An 18839-nucleotide genomic window follows, 5' to 3' on the forward strand; every position below is an offset into this window, starting at 1 on the left:
AGAAAACATTTTTTTGTGAGTGCTTGCTTAAAAACAAATGTAATGTTGAACTTAGTGAGATTCAATAAGGCTAAGTGCAAGGTGTTGCAGCTGGGACAGGAAAATCCCCGATATGAGTACAGACTGGGAGAAGAACTCACTGAGAGCAGCAATGCGGAGAAGGCCTTGGAGGTCCTGATGGACAAAGAGCCGGACGTGAGCCAGCAGTGAGCTCCTGCAGCTCAGAAGACCAAAAGTATCCTGGGCTGCACCAAAAGAAGGGTGGCCAGCTGGGAGAGGGAGAAGATTGTCTCCTTCTGTTCTGTCTTTATGAGACCCCACTTGAAATACCATGTCCAGGCCTGAGGCCCCCAAGACAAGAAAGACATAGAGCTGTTGGCATGGATCCAGGGGAGACCACAGAGACAATCAGAGGGCTGGAGCAGCTCTTCTATGAACGTCTGAAGGAGATGGGATTGTGCACTCTGAAGAAGAGAAGGCTCTGGGAGACCTCACTGCAGCCTTCCAGTACTTGAAGGGAGCTTACAAACAGGAGGGGGACTGACTGTACACAGGAGATAGTAACAGGACAACGGAGAATGGTTTTAATCTGAAAGAGGGGAGATTTACATGAGATATTGGGAGGAAAGTGTTGACTCAGAGAGGGCTGAAGCAGTGACACAGGTTCCCCAGAGAATTTGTAGATGCTCCAATCCCTGGAGGCCAGGTTGGATGGAGCCTTGGACAGCCTTATCTGGTGGGTAGCAATCCTGCCTATGACAAGGAGTGGAATGGGATGATAGGATGATATTCAAGGTATTTCCCAACCCAAGTCATTCTATGAAAAGTGACGTTTTATTGACATCCCTTTTGTATTAAAAGTTTGCTATTTTTCAACTACCTGTATTGCTTATAACATCTATTATCACAATAATAGTAGATTAAACCAAATGTGAGAAATCTGTTATTGCTTTAGGTAGTCTAAAAACAGTTAGTGAAATTGATGTTTCTGGCCCCAGGGGTCTTTCAACTTAAAGTCATGAACAGTTTTGCTGAAACAGTATTTAAGACAGAAATGTAGATAAAAGTAATGCTTGCTAAATGCACCACTTTTGTTACAAAATGCTTTGTGGTACTCCAAAATGTTCAGAGGCTCTTAAAAATGTCTGAATGTAAACAATAATCAGTAATATAGTGAAGTTCTCAGGTTAAATAATGATACAAGCAGCAAAACATCACTCAGAACTTCCAGAAATACTTAACCTAATTGTCAAATGTTAAGTTATGCATACTTCCTCATGAGTAATATAGAATTTTCTATAGAAATCTATAGAATTGATTCACCCAGACTTTCAGAATTATACATCTGTAACTCATGCACAGCAGTAGCTAAGATTACAGATATATCTCTATATACAGATATATAGAGTTTGTTTTGTTAATATGCACTGAAGGCTTCAGAAAGACTTAGACATAAAAATTACAAATGTCCTAACTTTTAGTAGTTCAAGCTATATTGACAAGACTATAACCTGTTAGAGCTTTGTCCAGAAGTGTAAGAATTTTTCTAATTTACACCTTCAGTGTGTATTTATAAATCACACAGTGTTTTTCTTACTCAGGTCATACATATCAGTCAGGTGCCCTCTGTAGATTTTCAGGTATCTATTAAAAGTCAGACAAGATCTTAATAATTCACTGTATGACTTTAAGTGGCTTCATAGCAGAAGTAATCCAGTAGCATTTTTTACCTCATCAAACTGCTTTTTAAAAAATCCTAGTGTAATACATACCCTGTCAGTCTTCCCTTCTGTCTGAATACTCGTGCGACTACGTGCATCATGGTCTTCTTCAAGGTCAGATACATCTTCAAGCTCTTCAGGTGTCTAGGAAAAAGTTGTTGAAGTATTATTCTCTCTTATGGTTATTAAATTTGGCATTGATGTCAAACATAACTTGGTCTAAGAGAATGTCTGACAAACAAACAAAAAGAAGTCTTGCTGTAGAACAACTACTAAATGCTAATTAAAACCACATTCTGTCAGGCAGCTTTGATCTAGATCAAAATAGCCATGATAACATTAAAGCTGACTCTTAAAATTAGCACTTATGGAATTTATTTTATATTTACATCTCACATTACTGCTGCTAGCAAAGGCATACTACAAACAAACATTTATGTGACCAGAATGCATAGGTTTGTTCTACCTTCTCTTCCCTGTACAGAAACACTAACATGCTCACTGTAATATACTAATATGTGAAAGACTCAAACTGCTCATGTTTGGAGTATATCTCTGACTTTATTGCAACGCACATACTGTACCGTACAATCAGAAGAACTTGAACTGCTAACATTTTTTGATAGTGACTTTTTCAACTATACCCTGAGCAAATTAATGAAAAACACTGTTCTCCATATGATATATTTTCTGTATGAGTTAAGCCTTGAAATTTATTTCCTACATTCCCATTTACAAAAATACCATGAAAAAAAACTGCAGGAGTTCCAAATTTTTATCATCAGTAATTTAGTAAATAAAGCACAATGAACATGGCTAAGGGACACCCAACAAACATTCAAAGCAAGTTTAACCATACTAACACAGCAGCACACAGCGAAGCATGCACCATTCAGAATTACGAACTATTTAAAAATTAATATTGGTCCTATCAATGCAATGGGATATTCAGAAAGCTTTCCTCTGGCTAAAGGGATTCACGTTTTAAAGAAACAAATTTACACCTAGAGCCAGACTGAATAAAGATCTGCTGTTGGATGGTCTACTATCAGCTTGGCCTTTAGAATTCCATACCATTCTTAGAACCCCATAAACCTGATTTGTCCCAAGAGAAACATGAGAGGCTAAGGAGAGGATAATAAAAGTACCGAAAGATATGCAGAAAAAAAAACACCCTGAAAATCATCATTACTTTTACCCAATTTTCAATCAAATCAAATATGCATTTATTTAATCCAGAGTAGCTATGTGTTTTCATCTTCTCATTTTTACTAGCAGGTTATACATACTCAATATTTGTTAAGAGAAGCACTATAGGGTTGTGTTATTTGATTTTTAGATCCATAATATAGTAGCAACACTAAATTAAACTGTATAAATCCACTTGCACACATTCCAGTCATTTGGGAAAGTAGCTCTGTGGCCAGCAGATGGAATAGGTGCTGCTAGACTTCAACATCAGCCTTGAAACAAGGTTTAAATAGCGCTCTGGTATTTCAAAGCACAGGAGTTGGTTTTACTCACTGAACAAAATAACGGTAATTTAAATGAGCTAATACTGCAAGAAATAAACAATGTAAAGCTGCTGCCCAGCCTGACAGAAATGTAATCCTAGTGGTGAAAAGTACTGCCTAGATATCCTTAAGAAAACAGACAGGCAGTCACTTTTTGGGGTGAACACAACTCATTTACCTGCACATACGTTAATGATAAAGCGGGAAAAAGGAACATTTTCTTTTCAGAAAAAGATTATTAGTGTCACAAAATATTTTGGCTTTTGTCTTGACATTAGACCAAATAAGAATTCCACACAATCCAAATGTTCCTGGCCTGTAATTCTGAGAAATTCTGGTCATTTGCAAAAAGCCTTTTTTCGATCCCCACAAAAATACATTCAAATACACCCCTACATGTTTAAGACTAATCATATTATTTACTGGTTACATGTTACACAGACTGTAAATATGCATTTCCATATTTATGATTTTAATAAATCTGCATTCTCACTGGTTTTGCTACTGAGAACTCCAAATTATAGTCAAGTCTAGCACTGATGACTTTTATACTGTTACGATACAAAGTCAATATGGTATGTAAATTCTAGAACAGTAAAAAGAAATGCTTTACATGCACTCTACAAGGGTCAGAATTTAATTCATTATATTGTGCACTGAGAACAGAATGGTTTTAAAGAGATTATCTGCACTACTTTGAAAATGTGACTAATGCCCATATTGGAAAATTTCATTGTGTCAGGAATCACATCATTCAGGGTAACAATGTACAGCAAATGTTTCACAAATGGGCCCTTCACAAATATTTAGCTAGTGCATGCTACTTCACGTGTTATTCACATTACTGCTATTGTTACATACTTAATACTGCCAGATGACAGGCTGCCAGAGTTTTGATACCCTTGAGGGAGAAGAATAAACTGGTAGTTTAATTTATTTTTCCTAATCAATTTATTAATAACCTCATAATCATTGATGTCTATTTCTAATTCACTAAAAGCACTTCTCAGATTTTTGCAAAAAGAAATTACTTTGAGTGTCACTTTGGAAAAAATAAAAAACAGCATTTTAGGGCAAATTAAAATGCAATGTTCTTATACTGTCAGTATTACTAAATCCTCCTATTTATCATTAAACATGAAAATACATCTGTATTTGGAATCTGTTCTTGGAACCTCCCATTAAAAATATCTTTCTCATATTATTTAAGATATTATGGATGTAAAGTTGACACAATCATTTAAATCAAGGACTATGACTTTGTCTTTGATAGTAGTGTTGTCAACTTGTTGGCAAGGAATTTGTCATCAAATAACAGTAAAAATATTGCCCTGCCACATCCTGTACACATCACAGATAGTTAATCTTCAAATGCAGGTGATGAACTGTTCTTGTGACTAACCGTGCAAATAATTTTTATAGGCTTAAGCTGCAATTTCCATTAAGATTAGTAGTGTTAAGTCAGTTTACAACTTTCGACTCCAAGAGATTAGTACAAAAAAGGTAAGATTAATCACCTACAAATTGCTAGATAGATCAGGAGCCTGAGTAGGTGACAATCCTCGTGTTTTTAGTTCTCACTGTGAGTATATTAAGATTTTGCCTGTCCTGGTCAATATCTTTACTGATGACCTGGATGAGGGCACTGAGTGCACCCTCAATAAGTTTGCAGATGACACCAAGTTGGGAGGAAGTGTCGATCTGCCTGGTAGGAAGGCCCTACAAAGGGCTCTGGACAGGCTGGACTGCTGGGCAGAGGCTAGTGGGATGAAGTTCAAGACCAAGTACCAGGTCCTGCACTTTGGCCACAGCAACCCCAGGCAATGCTACAGAACTGGGGCAGAGTGGCTGGAAGACTGTGTAGAAGAAACAGACCTGGGCGTATTCATCAGTGCTCACCTGAACAAGAGCCAGCAGTGTGCCCAGGTGGCCAAGAAGGCCAATGGCATCCTGGCTTGTATCAGAAACAGCATGACCAACAAGAGCAGGGAAATGATCATCCCTCTGTACTCAGCTCTGGTGAGGCTGCACATCAAGTACTGTGTACAGTTTTGGGTCCCTCACTACAAGAAGGACATTGAGGCCTCAGTATTTGTCCTGAGAAGGGTTACAAAGCTGTGGGGCGGCTGGAGCCTTGTGAGAAGGCTTTATGAGGAGCAGTAGAGGGAGCTGAGACTGTTCAGTCTGGAGAAGAGAAGGCTCAGGGGGGACCTTATCACTCTCTACAACTACTGAAGGGAGGCTGTGGTGAGCTGGGGATTGGCCTCTTCTTCAGTGTAACTTCCATCAATAGGATGAGAGGAAATGGCCTCATGTTGTACTAGCAAAGATTCAGGTTGGATGTAGGAAATAATTCTTCTCTGAGAGAATGGTCAGCCACTGGAATGGGCTGCTCAGAGAGGTGGCGGAGTTCCTGGAGGTGTTCAAAAAACATTTAGACGTTGTACTGAGGGACATGCTTTTGTAGGAAGTATTGTTGGACTGGGTGATCTTAAAGGTCTTTCCCAAACTTGGTGACTCTGTGATTCTAAGATAACAGTTATCTCAGCAATGGCCTGAGAGACAGGAAAGATGTGAGCACAGGAATGTAACTGAAACTTTTAAAGTGAATTTTTGATAAGTGCTTTCCAAAAATCCTTTCTAAATAGAAACTGGGAAGTTGGCACTGCTTAAGAAGTTGGCACACAGTGTTTCAGCGCTATTTTCTATCCAAAGTTACACCTTCTATGCTGAAAACTGGCATTTCAGCTCTGGTTTCGTTCTTCCCTTCCCTGAGTTCGGTTGTAACTCTTGGAATAAGTATGCCATTCTCGCATAATGCCTAGAAGAGTTTGAAACAAGCTTTTCTCCTGATAATGCTGAGTTAGTTATGCTATTGAAATAGCATACAAATATTTCTGAAGTCTAAGACATTAGGGAAAACTGACCTCCTTCAATATTTACATAGCCAATTTATTATGTATACTGCTTGCGTATATAAAATAAATTTCAATGTCTCATGCAAGATATGCATGAACTTCAAAACTAGGAATGGCACTGCACACATTAGGGTCAAATGATACATGGAAAATGAGGTTTATAGAAATGGTAGCCATTTTGAACAAATGAAACACCATGACAAGCAAAGAAGCTAATTTTTCAAGAGACTAAATTCTTCAACAGATTCCTGAGGGTTCACTTGGGAACTTGGAAGCCTATTTCCAGATATTTCATGAAGAGATTGAAAGTTTTCAGTGAAGCATGTTTTCTACAGTACTTTACAAAACAATGTAACATCCCAAATAATAACAGAAAATATGATCAAGCATAGTTATAATGTAGCTCCAGTCAAGGACTATCCTTGATTATACTAAGTAGAAACTTCACCACATTACTTAGAAGTTTCCATTTTAAACTCAGTAAGAAACAAAGAATATTAATTTTTAATAAAAGATACGTTGTTTTGCATTCTGAAAATATATTCTTTTTTCTCTACTTGGTTGACATACAGCTGCTCCATCTAGTGGGAAGCTAATTATGACATTTAATCTACAAATGAAATATTTCATAATATACTAATTTGTATTGGAAATAATTCTTAAGACAGTGAAAAGTCAATTTTATAGTTGCCCTCATTTTTGCCGTAAAACCTTATAAATCATACATGACCTAAAAATTTGAAACAGAATGCTTTACTTCCAAACATTACTCCAACAACTGAAAATGAGTAAAGAACTTGTTTTCTCTATGAGTCCCACACATATGAAAAAGTACACAAAAACATTGTTACTGTAGGGCTGGCAAACTCCAGAGGCAACAAAGGAGATGCTTTTCAGTGTAGTCTTCAGAATGCCATAATGGTTCATGTTTTCAAAAAAAGTCAGAAAGGCAAATTGGGGAGGTACAGTACACACACTGTCATTCCAGTCTCAAGGAAAATGATGGAATGATTCCTCTTAAAACACTCTTTTGGGCACATGAAGGACAAAGTGGTGACTGTGAACCTGTGAACAGCCTCAGTAACTTGAATGCCCTGTACAACAAACTGACCACATTTCTGGGTGAGAGAAGAACAATGAATATCCTTTAGAAAGGCTTTTTTGGCCATCTCCCAGGTTTTGTAACCAAGCTTTGTTATTAAACTTTGAATGGGCGTACAACTAGATGGTTAAGAACTGCTCAGATAATCAGGCTCACAGAGTTCATAGGTTTGTTCAACCTGGTGACTGGCAACACAAAAAGTACTATCAGGGTCTATCCCAAGATCAGCTATATACGACATCCTTACTATGTCTGGAGGAGGTTATGGAGTACTCTCAGTGAGTTTACAGATGACACCAGATTGGAGGACCAGTCATTATTATTAAGAGTAGGTCTGCCATCCAGAGAAAATTATAAGTTTGTAAGAATATGTTGACAGGAACTTGAAAAAAATTCAAAAAGAAAACGGCAAAGTCTGGCAGCTGTGAGAACCCCTAGCTACAAACAGAAGCAGCTGTGGACTGTGTGGCTGATCTCATCAGCTGAAAAGGACCTGGGGATCCTGGTTGATAGCAAGCTGGATGTAAGCCTGCAGTGTGCCCTGGCAGCAGGAAACATTGGGAGAACATTCAACTGTATGAATCACTGTGCAACCAACAGATCAAAGGAAGTTATAATCTCCATTTACTTGGCCCTTACTAGAAAACCCATAAAATCCAGTTTTGGCTTCCTCTTAGCTTCTATCTGCCTGAAGAAGTGACTTTAGGACATTTAAGAGCAGCAGCCCTGCAGCCCAACAAACCTATGAGGAAGTCATAAAGAAAATGGTGCTAGCCTCTATAAAAAAGCAAGGAAGGAAGATGAAGGACAATAGGAATTAGCTTGAAAAAGAGAGGTTCAGGTTAGGAATAAGGAAAACCTTTTTCCCCCATGAGGGCAGCCCAGCAGTGAAGCAGGCTGTCCAGAGTGATCATATAATTTCTGTTCTCTGAGGGTTCCAAGACACAACTGATTGACACTGTGAGTTAGCACTGAGGAGTCCCATGGAAGGTAGGTGAATCCCCAGTGCACAGGAGCTGATTTTCATGAAGATCCATGTAGCTAGCTTCAAAGATACAATGCTTCTTCCTTTTGACGGGGAGTAGCAAGATACAGAAGATAAATCTACCACTATGAAAAGAGATTTGAAATCATGCTTTGACCTTCATAAACAGACCTTCCTGCAGAAACTCCATTTATCATAGAGAAACTCCATTCCCAAATTCAAAACTAAAAATGTGTTTCAAGGCAGACTATCAAATAAAATGTAGATAAGAAAACTGAAACTGCTTTCAAAATAAATAAATAAATAAATAAATCAGTGTGTTAAAAGTAAAGAAGAATATAGTGAAGATTGACAATTCACTGTTTAAGTACTACAAGTAAGAAAATACACAATTCAATTCTACAACAAACATCAGATGAATAAAAGCCTGAGCAACAGGCATCAAAGACTTCTCCCTGACACGTCAAATACATCATTTCTGTTAAGTGAATTATGCTAGGTGATCATTCTAAAGAAGTAATTAAAAAAATCCTTTAGATAGATAGATGCATCCTTTAATAAAAGGTTTCCCATTAGAAATGTTTTTGTTATACTGGAGTAGATAAAACTATTACCTAGGACCTAAAGACTTCCTGGAGTCTCTTGAGTGTCAACTGACCTTCTCTCTAGTATCAGACATGCAAGTAAAATGTGTCATCTTAAACAAAGGTGCACGGAACAGACCAGTCAGTCAAATCTTGTGCACAACTATAACAATGCAGACTAATACATAGCCCAATTCTGAACACACAGCTACCATTCGCTAACATCTTTTCCAAAGAGACCCACCTATAAATTTTTTCATATTAGCAGATTCTCATCCTAGACAGTGAGGTAAAAATAATACCATCATACCCATAGTTTGTTTTTTTTTTTTTTTTTAATTAGTTTCATTCCTGATGTTAACAATTAAGTGTTCTGATGCCTGTAACATGCATCCAGCCACAGTTAGTCACTCAGTAACCAATAACTGTTCAACTCAGTGATCTGTATCAGCTGAGGAAGAACTAAATAACACATTAAGTAGATCATTCTGCAAACCAGTCTTCATGTCACAAATCAGCAATCTGACTCCAATTTAAGAAGCTATTACTAAGTAGATTCTCCAAGTAAAGCGGAATTAAAAACAAATCAAAAATCATCCAAAACATTAGCTATTTCAGTCCTTGTTATTCCTGCACAATAATATTTATTAGATCACTTGGTTATAATTACTAAAGGTTACATGTACTCCCATCACTAATACATTTACTACTGCATGGAAAATACTTTGTTTTGTATACCTGATGATTTTCTAATCTGAGAAGGTTTTACAACAAGCTTATGAAAAAAGGCAGCAGGAATCTTCACCTTCAATATACCAAGTGAGAAGCTTATTAATATTTCCCCTCTGCCTTTTTTTTCACAATACAGCATGGTAGGCATCTTAAACAGTCTCTTTTGCCCAATGAAAATGGAATGAGAGATATTAACAAACACAGACAGATAAAATAAACAGATAAAAATGAGCAACTGTTATGAAAGACAAGATCCTTAATAACCATGACAGTTTCACAAAATCTGTCTCATATATGAATTGTGTCTAAACTGAATCTTCTCCCATGATGTCAAAGCTTAATCTTTTTCCTCCTATTCATTATGAACACATGAAAACACATTTTATGCTTAATTGTGCAAAAAAAATTGTCCATATTTTAAAATGGCTATCATATCTTTCCCTTTTCTCTCCCCGCTTTTGCTGTGTTCACTAAGCTAAATAAGACCAGCCCATTCACTGATTTCCTCATAGCTCACATTTTACCTTAAAGCTGCATTCCTCAAGAATAGGATGCACAAACGAAATGCATCTGATGAACAGGACAAATGTGTCAAAAAGAATACAACAACTGCCAATGCAGGAAGGGATTATGTCTGTGACCATAACAGTAATTTGAGCAGGAGGTAGTATGAATTATACTTGAACTGTTCAAGGGCGTGAGCAAATCTTTAGAGCCCTAGCTCCAATTCCTTTCCTCTCTAGAGAAAGCTAAAGTCTTGCCTCTTTCACTCACATTACCATAATGTGAGCTCAAGTGAGTTCATCCTCAAGTCAAGTACAGCAGTTTCCAAAGTAAGGTATACATATCACTGCGTCAATACTACTTTGATACTGTAATATGCTCAATCAGGAAATTAAGTAGAAATCCCACAACACCATGCGCCAGGTTACAACAAAACTATAATTTCTATTAACCACTTTATGGTACATGTGCTGATTTTAATGGTCTTTATTTTGTTGTTACAAAAAGCAATCATGTTTCAGTTTTTAGAAAAGCGATTCAAAGGGTTCATTTATTAATAACAGAAGTCCAGGGCTACAGAAATTGCCTTTAATCTTCCAAGCCTTTAGCAAAGTCACCTGGCCAAAAAGCATATGAAAACTACTTATCATAAAGATGACACTATTTTCATTAAATTGCCAACTGTGTTAAATTACTTTCTTAGATGATGGCAGTTGTGGATTTTATCCTGCTACACCAAGCAATTCCCTCGTCCTATATGGGAAGGCATGGCAGAGAGTTGTGAATTTAGCTCTGGAAAATAGACCATAACAGTCGTTGTTTTATTTGTTTTGTTGTTTGCTTGTTTGTTTTGTTTTTGTTTAGCTCAAATGAATTCCCCAGTGTATAAAAACCATTAAATCACAGAATCAGAATCACAGAATCACAGAATCACCCGGGTTGGAAGGGACCCCAAGGATCATGTAGTTCCAACCCCCCTGCCTAGCAGGGCCACCAAACATACACATTCAGATCAGGTTGCCCAGGACCCCGTCCAACCTGGCCTTAAACACGTCCAAGGACGGGGCATCCACAACCTCCCTGGGCAGCCCGTTCCAGGGCCTAACCACTCTCCTAGTAAAGAACGACTTTAAGGCACATGAACATAGGTGCCTGGCCTTTTAGCTTTGTATTTAAGCATCCATCTTCTAACCTACATCCAATACTCTAACCTAGTTATTATGTTTGTTTTCACTTTTAGTAAGACTTTGTAAATTGGATTACTGGAGCTCTCCTAAATGTCTTTTAATATACTTTAGTATCTTTAAATATCATACTTGACTACATTATTTATTTTACCCAAGTTCGAAATCAGAATTCATGCATTAGTTACCCTTTCCTAAAGAGACCGGCACCCGGTGAGAATTCCAGCATTCATATTTTACAATAAACAATTCTTATACTATCTTAGTGCCCAAGATTAGAAGTAAATCTGCATTTACATGAGACAAAATATAAGAAAGATTATAGGTGAGAAATGAAAAAGGAATTAAAGAAAAAAGAAGAGGAAGAGGAACGGAAAGAAAGGAAGAGGATAGAAATAAACAATATTAATGCAAGGCAGGACAACACAAAAGTATGTCTGTGATGAACTACCTCCATTCCAGGAAAACTACCCTGTCTTTATGGTAGCATATTCATGTTAGTTGTGGAGTGGCCCCTAATATGTTTTTATTTAAAGAAACAATAATAATTTCCCTCTGTGAAGGATGCTATTTTCCTGCAACTCATGATGCTCTCAACTTTTTTTTCCTATGCCATAGATAAATATTTGAGCTCGTCATTTTTTCCAAGAATAAACAAAAAGGAAGCATACGATATATCACAGCCTAAAAGCCAATTATGTTAGGAGCAACTGCTTGCCAAACCTATGAGCTATTTGGCAATCCTACAAACTATGTAAGAGTGAATCATTCCTTCTCTTATTATCCAAACTGCTGCTAATATTTGCTATTGAGTTTTCTGGAATGGAAAATATCAGGAGAAAATGATGGTGTTAACTGATAACTAAACTAAACACAGACTAAAATTTAATCTGGGTTTACTTCCACCAGCTGGGAAATGTTAACTTAAGGGGCAGAAAACAGTTTTATGAATTATACAGACAGTATGTTCTACAAATGACTGGGACAATTTCATACACACACACACACACACAAAAAAAAAAAAACACAAAAAAACCAAAAAAAAAAAAAAAAACACCAAAATGAGCAGATTACACAATAATTTAAAACAAACAAACAAATAAACAAAAACAAAAGCCAGCTGCAATGCTGCCAGAAAGGTCTTTTAATCCAGGAAAAAATAACTCTTTCAAATCCTTTCTGCAGTTAAAGGGCACATAGGGTGAGTCATCTGCTTTGTGATCTGTAAGTTCCATATAAGCAATAAAACTAAATGAAGCAGTCAAGCCTGAGAAGATGGAAGCTGTAAGGCATGAATTTTAAGACCATAGTAATGTAAAAGAATAGAAAGGACAGCTTAAGTTTTAAGCAGACACAATTTTCTCCACTGGGGATTGCTTCAATTTCAGAAATCAGTGTTAATCTATTGTCCAGAAGTCCAAACCTCAACACAGCCAGGTGAAATCACAATTTGCTGTTGTTCTGCCTAGCCCCACTTTACATCTGTTAAGATTTAAGAATGTAGTTACTTCACATCCGCTTATCTGATCTCCTCAATAAGCAAATTACAAACTGATTAGAAAGAAGGTAATCCACCCAGAACAGGAAATGGCCTGCTTAATACAATGAATATATGTAGAAGAACAATAGATGTCAGTTACCCAACTCTGACACTGATTATTGTTGGTTCTAATCAGCATGTGGTTGTGCTTTTAAGACTACAAGCAGACAACAGAATGGCATTACTTTAACCATGGCGCTCTTTATTCCAAGGGAGGAAACCTGATTCTACTGTAACAAGAAGAGTCTCTTCAGGAACGAAGGCCATATAGCTGCCAGGAGTGCAACGGAGCTCATAAAGCTGTCATCTGTCATTCCTAGGGAAACCTAAGTGAAACTATGTGCATCCCCAGGCTGCCAAAAACATCACTCTAGGCAATTAAGTGCAGCTCTTTATTCTCAGTATTCTATATGGATATGCTTTCCTCTATCCTAACATGAAAGTAGTTATTATTTTTGTAAGAAAATGTAATACATATCAAATTCCAGGATATTTCCCTAAGCTAATAGGAATGGCACAGATAATAATTTCTCAAGCTAAGGAACATCTATGAAGGCTCCTTTTACTTCCAGAAAAAGTAATCAATCCAACTAAATGAATTGGATTTCCTTTTATTTCCCATAGCAATTTTTGTGTGGACTACCTCAAGGAGGCCTGGGATAACAGAGCACATGGACTAAGAAACTGATTTTTCCGTTAATGTTACTGCTCTGCTTTCCTAATAACTAAAGCACTTGCTATAGGGAACAGCAAGAGAGCCTCAAAAACTAATAGCTTAGTTCTACTGGAAGAATGGTGCTCCAAAGATGCAATTTCCACATAATCCATTTGCTAGATGATGCACAGTACTCCCTTGCTGCAACACACCTCACTTCAGTGTCAATATATACTGACTTTGTTGGTACTGAATATAACAGAGCATCTCTTTTCTTTCTTCTTTAGAACAGGATGTAAGTCCCTGAGGTTCTCAGACAATTAGGTAGCATCTGGTTTGTCAGCCTCTACAGAATTTTTTCAGGTAACCAGTCTTCCACTTATCAAGTTCAATGGAGGATTATTATTTTTTAAAATTCTCAGATTAATTTCCTTCCGCAGTTCCTGTTTTTTACTGAGTCAGTCTCCCTGCTATAACTATGCCTCCTTCCTTGGTAAGGCCTGCTTGCCTTCAATAACTTTGCATTTCAGCTTTATGACCATGCATTCAAGAAAATAATCCGGTGGTGCAAATTGGAGGAAAGAAAAGAATAAACATCAGGAATGTATCATTAATGGAAAAAAATGAACTGAAGTATACTTATGGATTATAAGATATTATAAAGAAAGTAAAGCAAAAGAACTATCAGTAGTAAAAAGAAATAAATAAATTCTTCCCAAATCTTTTTCACTCTCACATAGCTGTATCGTATGCTGACAACTGGACCAGGCCTTAAACTCTATTAACTCAATGTCAGAGCAGATTGCAGCACTGCTTCTCCTTTCCTATGATAGAAAATCTGAGATCACGAGCTAGAACACAGTTAATTTCTATTTTTGAAATATAACTGCATCCCAGTTGAACACTGAATACATTCGCAATGCATCCCTTCACTTTCTGCTTCATGCTGAAAAGAGTCCATCCTAAATGTCAAATGATTCAACAATGAAAAGAATGGGAACTGAGAAATTTTAATCAATCCAAGGACTATGCTGATCAATAGAAGTCTATAGCCAAATTACTACTGAGTAATGAAGATCTCGATATCAGAACTGGAAACACTGACAGAGCAGATTTCAGAGTCAGAACTACTGCCTGAGCTATTAACTCTATCTACTGTCTCCATTTCCAGTCTTGCATCTCTCAAATTCCTATAAACCAGGTGATAAGACACATATTTTAATAATGTTTTACTGAAACACATGTAATTTGTAACACTTCTTCTGTGTCTTCTAGCTTTAGTTTTAGAAATTTAGTGCTTTTAAGGGAATAACATTCATTCTATTTCTGTAGGAATATATTTACATTAGACAGTAAGCACTAAATGGCAAGGAAGGAATACAACAATGCTCTTCTTTGTTACAAAAAAGCCCTTAGCAAAGATTTTCATGTTCCAGAAAATACATTGCATTATGCATAAATTTTCAATGAGCAGCTAAACTAGAGCTACTAAAACCATTCTGGAAAGCTCTATTATCCTGAAGGAGAGGGATATTATTTTGAACAATTAAATACATAAATATATGTGACATACTTGCAATAGAATTCAAGCTCTTAAAACAGGAAAAATTGAAGCTTAAAATAGTATGCAACTCAAAATTGTTCATGCCATCCATTCCTGTATAAAACATATTGGCTTCACAATCTGAAACCAGTAAACCCAGTACTAAGAAACTCGATGGTAAGCCACATTGCAACCTGCTGCTGAGAAACTCTAGATTTACAGTCTTGCATGATACCTAAGGCCGTAGATCTTAGGTGGAAGACGATGCAGATTTGCCAGGATGTATAATTGCAAATTGCAAATACTGTAATGGATACAGTATGCAGCTGATTCTTCAGCACTAGTCCTTAATCAGCATTTCTGAAGTCATTCATTATGCTTTCTAAAAACACTCATAAAATACTTTTAAAAACAAACAAATAAGTAGCAAACAGCACGTCTTTCCCACTATCTGACACTTTAAAAACTGGAAACGTAAGGTAGATTTGAAAAAGTAACATTTTTAACTGAAAAAAGTATAAAATAGTAGATGGGTCAAATAGTCATTTGCTGACTGGAAACAATCAGGTATAAACACAACAAAGAATGGCAAAGTGTAGAAGTCTAGGAGTTGTATGCATTGTAGCAAGAAGCTTGCTTTCATAAATAAGAGCCAAATAAGAGAAGCCACTCTGTTCCAACTAAGTCTACTAAGTCAATTAGTTCAACTAGTTTCAAGTAGCTGAAATACATGTAATTTCTTTTTTTATGAAAGCAGCTTTTTATATTATATTTTGTTCTCCATATAGTAAAAACGTGGGCTCTCTAGGGAGGCCCAAAATACATAAAAGACACTGTCAGCCTTCCAGAGAACTAGAAACTCCGTAGCAAAGTAAGAGAATCTAACAAAAGGAGGCATTTCAGCCATCACTTTGGCTAAAACATCTGTTCGTAGCAAATTATTTTACTGTAATACTTTCTAGAAAGTTTTAATTCTGAATCAATGTTTTGTTGCATGCTGTATAAACACAGAGCAAGGTGATTCTGTTCCCCCAAAGAAAGACCACCTGGCAAACTAAGTAGGAGACTGGAAAAAAAAAACCAAAAAAACAAAAAAACTAACAAACAGATTGAAAGTAGATGCACAGCGGCAAATAAACACAGAGGTAACTTAAGGAACCACTGTTAACTGCATGATGAATGCTGATTTCAAAACAGCAGTGATGTTGCCATTGTCATGGAATATAAAAAAAATTGAGAGAAGAGTGTTTAGAGGTGAAAGCTTAATGAAGATATAGTAGATGTGGTGATGTTTACAGGTAACATTAAGCAATTAAGGAGCAGTTCTGTTAAGTACTGTCAAGTGGATATTAAATACAAATATTCAGAAATAAGGTGCATATCCCCTACACAATAGCCACAGAAAGCTGGAAGAGGTGTTGACTAATCTCTTCCCTAGGACAGCCAAGCCACATATGGTAGAGATTAATTCTAGACAGAAGAGCATTGCAGAAGCAACTGTGCTGAAAATGACTAGTTTATCAGACAATGGATAATAGTATACCATAGATAATATCTATACATATAGAGTAGATAATAGACCAAGGCTCTGCCCAGAGAGAAGTAACCAAGAGCTTTGAGAATTTTCAGCAGAATGAAGAGCTGGATGCCAAGAGCTGGAATCAACCAAGGCAAGTAAAGAGAGGAATTACATCTGGGAAGTACACAATTGAAGAAGAAAGATGCAACATTTATCACATAAAGGGTAAAGGAGGATTCCATCCAGCAGGAAGAGTCAAAAAATGAGGACAAGCAATGCAACTGAGAAGAATGGATAAAAACCTGCTAAAGAGAATGAAGAAAGGGGAAGTGACAGGAAGGAAAAAAAGCATATATTGGAGATGAGTTTCTGAGATTCTGTCATTTCCTTCCAATATCGTTTCCCAGTATTTAAGTTCAAGAACTATCAGTTTTGTCACTTTGGAAGAAACATTTCTTTCTGACCTCTTGGCAGGAACAAATGGTAGTGAAACACTAAAACCAAGCAGTAAAAAGGACTAATCCTGCATTCATTCAGCCTTATCTTTTGCTCCAACAAGAAAAAATAGCTGGCAGGTCAATGGATGTGATCATGCCATTCTACTCATCACCTGTAAAGCCACACCCAATTTTTTCCCAATTTTGCAGCCCCTCAATCCAAGAAAGACATTAAAAAAAGTGGGCAGTGTCCAGCAGAAGACTGCCTGATAATGAGAGGACTAGAGAACTATAAACATGAAGACAAGTTGAAAGAACTGCACTTCAACTGAGAGGCAGCTCAGTGAGGATCTAATGACAGTGTTTCACTGCCTAAAAGGTAGTTACAGAGAAGATGGAGGCAATCTCTTTATGGGAATGCCTGGCAACAGGACAAGAGGCAATCAACAGAATTTGCTTCAGGGAAAAGTCCACCTAGAGGCAAGACTGAAAACAACTGAACATTGGAAAACCTTGTCCAGGGAAGAGGTGAAATCTCCAGATATTCAAAACTTGGCTTGACAAGGCACTGAATAACATTGCTTTTCACGGGAGGTTGGGCAGATTATCTCCTCAGGACCTATAAAAACTTTGACACTTATATGATCCACTGTCTATGTTTCTCTCATCTCTTTTCTCTCACTGACAAGAGTGCGAGATGAGTGAAGTGTCTGGCAGAGTGCAAAGTAACATTCTGCTCAACATACTGTTATCTTGATAGCATTTTCTGGTTAGAAAGAGGCCAGTTAATCACAGTATTTTGGGGGAAAAAAAAAAAAAGAATAATAATATTGAGTAATAACTTCTGGCCATGATCGAGAACAGTGATATGAACTGTGCTCCTATCTCCAAGAAGGCCAGTGGTATCCCAGGGTGCATTAAAAAGAGCATAGTCAACACTTTGAGGGAAATTATTCTCCTCTTCTACTCTGCTGTGGTCAGGCCACATCTGGAATACTGTGTCCATTTCTGAGCTCCTCAGTTCAAGAAGACAGAAATATTCTAGATGGCATCTAGTGAAGGCTGCAAAGTTGAATAGGGGCCTGGAGCATCTCTTGTATGGGGAAAGGCTGAGAGAGCTGGGTTTATAAATATCAAAAGTGTGGGAGTCACATGGATGAGACCAGACTCTTTTCAGTGGTATGCAGTGATAGGATGAATGGCAATGAGCAAAAAACCGGAACACAGGAAATTCCATACATATATGAGGAAGAACTGTACTGTGGTGGTGACAGAGCACTGGAACAGGCTGCCCAGAGAGGTTTGTAGGGTCTCCTTTTCTAGAGATATTCAAAAGATGCCTGGACACTTTCCTGTGCAAACTACTGTAGGGAATCTGCTTTAGCAAGTACAGTGGACTAGATGATCCTCCGAGTTCCCTTCCAACTCCTATGATACTGTGACTCTGTGATAACATTACTATATGTAGTAACACATAGTTACGTGTAACACTACTATGTGATGGAAAGTACTGGAAAATGTACGAATTGAACATACAGGGTTGACAGGGTTAATTTTTCCACCCACTACTCATTTTTATACCCAATAAGAACCAAAATCTAAAACCAGAAAGTTAAAAAAAAAAAAAAAAAAAAAAATTGAGAAAGATGATCCAAGACAGAAAATACTGAAAATGAGCATCATTCCTATTCTAGTTGTTCTAATTGTTGATTTTTTTTTTTAACTGAAAAACTGGATTTTGTATTTTCTATTATTTGTCTGATAAGTCATTACATATTCTAATTCTTTAAGTAACAAAAACCTTTTTGAAATCAGAAGGCAGCAAAACTATGCAAGTGGCTGGAACATGGATGCAGGGACAGCAGTTGAAGGATGTACAACAAGCTGAAAGGTTAAAACTC

General features: G+C 37.1%; 1 protein-coding gene across 3 annotated transcripts in view; it reads right to left on the reverse strand.

Annotated features, from left to right (window-relative positions):
- Positions 1-18839, reverse strand: part of CTNNA3 (catenin alpha 3) — a 418023-nt gene that overhangs the window by 51125 nt on the left and 348059 nt on the right. For all 3 annotated transcript variants that reach the window (XM_042862647.1, XM_042862648.1, XM_042862646.1), the window contains one exon: positions 1773-1865. In XM_042862647.1, the coding sequence (XP_042718581.1) occupies positions 1773-1865 (93 nt within the window). The remainder of the gene's footprint in view (positions 1-1772; positions 1866-18839) is intronic.

This window comes from Lagopus leucura, unplaced genomic scaffold (genome assembly GCF_019238085.1).
Source record: "Lagopus leucura isolate 7727_CA_CO unplaced genomic scaffold, USGS_WTPT01 Super-Scaffold_739, whole genome shotgun sequence".
NCBI lineage: Eukaryota > Metazoa > Chordata > Aves > Galliformes > Phasianidae > Lagopus > Lagopus leucura.